Source organism: Pteropus vampyrus, unplaced genomic scaffold (assembly GCF_000151845.1).
Source record: "Pteropus vampyrus isolate Shadow unplaced genomic scaffold, Pvam_2.0 Scaffold79, whole genome shotgun sequence".
In the NCBI taxonomy this organism is placed as follows: Eukaryota; Metazoa; Chordata; class Mammalia; order Chiroptera; family Pteropodidae; genus Pteropus; species Pteropus vampyrus.
In genome coordinates this window covers 2,033,461-2,039,460 of record NW_011888860.1, presented here as the reverse complement: position 1 = coordinate 2,039,460, position 6,000 = coordinate 2,033,461, and the positions used below count along the sequence as shown (strand labels likewise).

The 6,000-nt window shown below is 40.5% G+C and overlaps 1 protein-coding gene across 17 annotated transcripts in view; it reads right to left on the bottom strand.

Moving 5' to 3' along the window:
- LIMCH1 (LIM and calponin homology domains 1) overlaps nt 1-6,000 on the bottom strand; it is a 92,250-nt gene that overhangs the window by 60,287 nt on the left and 25,963 nt on the right. The window contains exons 8-11 of one of the 17 annotated variants that reach the window (XM_023532222.1): nt 5,411-5,740; nt 4,002-4,120; nt 3,781-3,892; nt 3,075-3,335 (exon numbers count right to left, since the gene is read on the bottom strand). The exons of the other annotated variants lie outside the window; for them this stretch is intronic. Coding sequence (XP_023387990.1) covers nt 3,075-3,335; nt 3,781-3,892; nt 4,002-4,120; nt 5,411-5,740 — 822 coding nt within the window. The remainder of the gene's footprint in view (nt 1-3,074; nt 3,336-3,780; nt 3,893-4,001; nt 4,121-5,410; nt 5,741-6,000) is intronic. 17 annotated transcript variants of the gene reach the window in all.

Sequence of the window (6,000 nt, the reverse complement as noted above, 5' to 3'; positions counted from 1 at the left end):
TTTTTTTAGCAGAAATTATCTGATCCCATGTTTAGTTTCATAAGTTTACTATAGGGAAAAGAGTAATTTCTAAAGGGTTTTTCCTATATAATCTTAGAAAAAACACCCCAGAATGCATGAGTGTACACACCCCTACCCCTTTCTCTCTTATGCTTTTGTTATTCTGAAAGTTTGCATTCATTAATAATTAGTTTTATTCACAGTGAAGTCAATCACACCAGTGCAAAATCCAAAATCTCTGCTGAAATGGCAAAAACAAACAGACAAACAAAACAACAACAGCAACGACAACGACAAGGAAAGGGTTTGTGGATGTTTCTCTTCTGGCAGTAAGACTCTTTTTTTGTTTCTCTAGGAGATGGTTTCATACGGTGTTAAAGTTTAACTTAATACACCCAATTTTCTAAAAACACCACTACATTGAAGCAGATGGCCAGTGGATTCCTGCATATTGAGAGAGTGCATAAGCGGCATTCATGCTGAAGATTTGATATATGCTTCCCAGTTAATTAATAGGCCTACTGGAATGGATTTATTCATATATAGTGTTTTCTAAATTATCTATGAAGGGGAGCTGAGAAGTTATTCCTAATGAATGATTAATCTAGAAATGACAAATTAATAGTTGGTGTTTTTGTCTCTATTTAAATATTTTTGTTAATGATTGAGTGAAGAGTGACATACATAAAGTATATGTAGCATACACATACACCTCAATGAATTTTCACAAACCAAACACACCCATAGATTAGTGCTAAGTGTTTTGTACTCTATAAACTGACCCATATAATGTGTACTCTTTTGAGTTTGGCTTTAACACATTTTGTTTGAGGTGCAACTATGTTGTTGCATGTAGGATATATTTAAATTCACAATGCTTCTACACATAATACAGCATTTTGTGGACATCACTGCCAACAAATGTAGATTTACTCTAAAACGTTAAGATCCATCAGGCTAGGAATTTTTCTGAGGTTCACTGAATAGTGACCAGACTAGGCCCTCAGTAAGTATTTATTGAGTACTTACTGGATGGTCTGAAAATTGGGGGCGGGGGGAAGCACAGCTTCTGAAGGTAAACTTCATTTATCCCTTTTATACACTTAAAGATTTAAGAAATTTCCTTGCAGACTCATTTATTAGCTTTAGGGGCGCATCGATTTAAGCAGAACTGTCTTTGCTGTTAAGAAGATAATTAGAGCTTGGGCTTCAAATGGGTTTCTCAGTTGTCCTATGGGAAATCAAAAAGTAAATTGGCATTTATGTAACTCCCAGCACTAATAAAGCACTTCGGGATCAATAATTAGCTGGTTATATATTTCCATACTGTGAACTAGCTTCATTTGAAGTGAGGGGAAAAGTGGGTTTACTGCTCATTTAAGATTCTCTCCTAACACCTAGCACATGTTTTATACATAGTAATTACTCAATGAATACTTTCTGAAAGGACAATAAATTCCAAAGGTGTGTGCTTGCTCTATTTCTCAACTGTGTCATACAGTGAATCTGACTCTAACTCCTTATGCTCAAACTAGCTATTCATTCTCACATGAATATTAAGAGGACTCTTTCTGGATCATAAATGCAGGGACAGATAGAAGTGACAGGGAATTCATCAGACTTCCACAGTTTCCTTAGCAACTTGTGTAAACAACAAGTTGGAGTGGGACAGTGGCTTTCCATTCAGACAGAGCTGGATTTGAATCTTGGATCTGTAATCACGAGCTGTGTGGATGTAGACCTCAGGTTCCAAACTGCAAAATGCAGGTGAAAATTTTTACTCTCAAAGTTTGTATGAGGAGTAAGTAAGTGGGAAAGCACCTAGAATGTATCTAGTAGGCAGCTGTAGGCCTCACTTCCTTTTTTCCTTTCATTCTAACTTGCTTTACAGTAGCCCTAGCCCACTGATCCAGGGCCAAACTACAGCAGGGCATCTGAACTGAGTGATTCTGGTAGACCATCCAGACCAGTTAGTCCTTCCTTCTGTCACTAGCCAGCCTGAACAAATCCTAACCATCTGATGTCCAGGTGTGATCCATTCACTTAAGTTTTCTCTACACCAGGCTTCCCATTTGTGAAACAGAGTTAACAATTTGATCTGCTTGTGAATTCCCAGGAGAAGGCGAGCTGGAGGGAGCAGATACACCTTGAAAGGGCTACAGAGCACTCTATGGCTCTAAAGCAGAGTATGAATATTACCCTTACTCCCTGAAACTGGTGTTATAGAAAGGCTCTACTGCAGTATTATTATTATGATTCAGAAGAACGTAAAGCAGATTAAATCCAGATGATAAAGATGGCTAGGATATTAATTTTAAAATCTGAGAATTACTTAAGGTTCTCCTTGCTCTCCACTCTGCCTGCCCTCTGTCCACTACCATCAAGATCCTTTGTGAAGCAGAACTGCATCACTTACTGTTTTACAGTGGATCTTGCAATTATGCAAAAGCACTCCCCACTCCTCTGCCCTACACTGATCATGCAGACCACACTATTAACAAAAATATATCACTCATCAAATTACAACAGAGGCATCAACATATAGGGCCTTAAACCACACCATGAAACCCAAGATTTATAATTTCCCTAATTCTTTACTTTAAATCAAGTCACCGTACAGAACAGAAATTCTACCTCTAGGAAACACGGTTCACTAATGTTGAAATTAAATTAAATTACACGTTTTATAAGTGGTATACATGTTCTTTGGACTGGATGTCCCTCCTAGAATCAAAGTCAGGTCAAAAAGAAGTTCAACCCCTTTATTGAAAGGCTTCCATGCGAGCTAGAAGAAAAAAAAGAGTTTCCTATTTAGGCTGCCCACAAGATGAGAGTCAGAGAGAATGTTTAACAAGAAAATCCATCAACTTATCTACTCTTTCCACACCTGCTTATGTGCAAAAAGAGAAAATAAATTCTTAGCACACTGGGCCAATTTTTATCATTCCATTTTTGTAAGCAATAGCAGGTAAGTGGCACTGATGTAATATAATGCATTAATAACATATTCAAAACATGTGTCAGGGTTTAGGCTGGAGAAACAAAGTCATAAGGGCATAGGATAATCTTCTAACCTCTTATCTTTCATCGGTGGACCCTTGGAAGCTTCTTCCACATCTCGTTGCTTTGCAAATGGGACTGGAAGGAACTGGTTTGGGTTGGGTCCAATGTGTCTAAGAGACATCCCAGTTCTCCTGGCCATCATGTCATCTTTTTGTGAATCATACAACTTCCTTTGGCTTTTCAGTCCACTGCTACTCCAGGCAGCAGCTGTCATCTTCTCCAAGCTCTCTTCTTTCCCCAGAGCCTCCCATTTAGAGGCCAGAGGACATGAACTAGGGCAACATTTAGTCTAGCTAGTCAAAGTCCACTTATTGCTAAAGATATTTTCAGTAGTACCACACACTTGGCGTTAACTCAAGACAGAAGGAGCCAATGTCCATAGAGGCAGCAGCACACACAGCAACTGAGTATTAATACCATGGACCTCCATCATGCAACTGGTACTCACATGGGAAGGGATTTCCCTTTCCGGTTTTCATGATTTCTGGGAATGAAATTTGGCCAGCATCCAACCACATGCAAAGGCTAAAAGCTCTACCCAGAGGGGGCACTGAAAGCAGAACTTTAACACTGGGATGGGCGCATTCCTTTAAGTGACTTAACTCCACACCACATCAGTCACCAAAGTGCATACTGTGGCTCTAAGCTGCTTTTTGGGAAGACAACAGCCATACACAGCAGAGGTAGAACATCCTGGAAAGCAGGCAAGGTGCTCACAGTGGCTGGCCACTCTCCTTCGATCTTTCAGCCTTTGGCGGCCTCTCAGAATCAATTTGGGTGACTACTTCTTTCTCTTCTTTGCCATCCTCTGGCAGCTGTTTGGAAGTGACTAAAGCCAGACAGGACAGCTTTACTACTAGGAAAGAATTCACACCAGAGGCCTTTACCTCACCTGCCATCTTTCACCTGTTGGGGAGGGAGGAAACGTTGCTCCTCACCTTCCTCTGTCCTCTTTGAGCACGTGCCCGAACTGCAGACATGTTCCTCCTGAGACTCTAGCACGGAAGTCAGCTGCGAGACACTTTGGCAATTGTCATCTATGCCAGAACTCACTATTCTGTTGATAATCAATTAGCATTGGTGTCAAGAGAGAAGAGGAAAAAGAGTTATGAAAGGAGACAACTAAAATGATAGAAGCTTAAAGATTAAGAGAGTTCAGTTGCTCTCATTCCAGAAGCCAGTTAGTAGGGGTGACATATTCAGACTGAAATAATGGAATGTGAACCCTGGCAAGGGCCTGAGAAAAGTCAAAGAAAGCTGGCATGACCATCACCATGGGACTGAATGATGGCCCCCTCGGTATTCAAGGATTCAAGGATGCATTTCTCATTAATTACTCCCATCTCTTCCATCCTAGGTCCCCATCAGCCTCTGAAAGCCCAACTGTGTATTTCTGGTATACTAGGGTTATTTCTACCTATAGTCTGCTCTTCTTTGTGGTATTACCCACAGTATAGAACCAAAGAAACCCCTCTGTATGTCACAGACCATCTACAATTTCGTTTGGGTTTCAAAAGAGAATGTCGTGAGCGTTTCCTCCTGTCATGGAGAGCTTCGCTTTGCTCCTGCCGTGCAGGTGGAATAGAGGTTCACAGGAGAATCCAGTCTTATCAATGTCCTCTACCTACGTGATGGAAGAGAGACTGGCCCACAGAACTGAATCCCCAAAAGAGAGCTTGAGAATTTAAACCTAAAAGGCCTCCAGAGAAGATGAGAACTGGTGACAGGCCTATAAGGACTTTTCCCAGGTCATCCCTCACCAATTTGGATGGTGATTCATCCAAGGAAACTCTTGACTCATTGGAACCCCCAAGAGAGAAGTCTTTTTTTCACTCAAGATTTCACTCAAGATTAAGAGGGAGGAGAATGTAACTTTTTGTGTGTCTACTTAGATGTCCAAATTTTAACTTATGATATTAATAACCATCTTTTCCTCCCTTTGTGGGATAGGAAAGAGAGAAGTTATAGGTAAACCTGATTTTTATCAAATATCTTTGGAAGAAACACCAGAGATATCATTAAAATATTCCACCTAGTTGATTCAGTGTTTCCAACTAATAAAATAGTGCTTAACACAGCTGAAGGAAAAGGATCACTTGCCAAGATTACTGGAACTCCCAAGTAATAATTCTGGTGACAACAGAATCAAAATGGATGCTTGCCACTTAACTTCATACACATGCTTCCCCTAAGGGGGACATGTTAACATTACTTTTCTGCTAACCAGCAAAAGAGCCTGTTGAAACCATGTCATCTCTGGAGGTTTCTTTAGTGTGCTTCGGCAAACTCTTTACAAGCAGCAGTGACTCCCATGCAGATCTTCTTGCACATGTTTGGTGAAAAATACCTGCAGTCATTTTGTGGATTAAGCATTTGGTCCTCCTCTAAGCTGGACGTGGCCGCTGAGGCAGAGGACACAGAGTAAGTTTGAATCTTGCCGCTATGGCTGATGACTTCTTCTACATCCTCCCTAGGCCCAGCTTTGCCAATGCTGAGCCGCTTCCATTTCTGCTGATCTATCTCTGTCACTGGTCCAAAGTGCACAAACTTTTGCCTAGGGCCAGAAGGTTTCTTATAGGCCCTTGCTTTGCGGCTGGCAAAGTCATCACGGATGGCAGTTTCTGCTTTAATTTCTGGCGAAGGCTCAGGGGCACAGATGTGCTCAACATCTCCATCCCTAGTCAGAACCAGAAATAAGTTCCAAAGGTTTCTAAGGCAAGTACAAATCAACAAGAGGCATTTTTTAAAATACTAGATATATAAAAAATACTTCTATGGCTAGAGCAGAACTGCTTTCCCATTAATCAATTGAATGAAAATGATTACTGTCTCGCCTAGGTGCTTTAAATTTCCATAGCTTTCAAGACATGACTTCCAACATCACAAATGATGAAAATCTTAGGTACAATGAAATAATTTAAATTATTTAAAAATCAA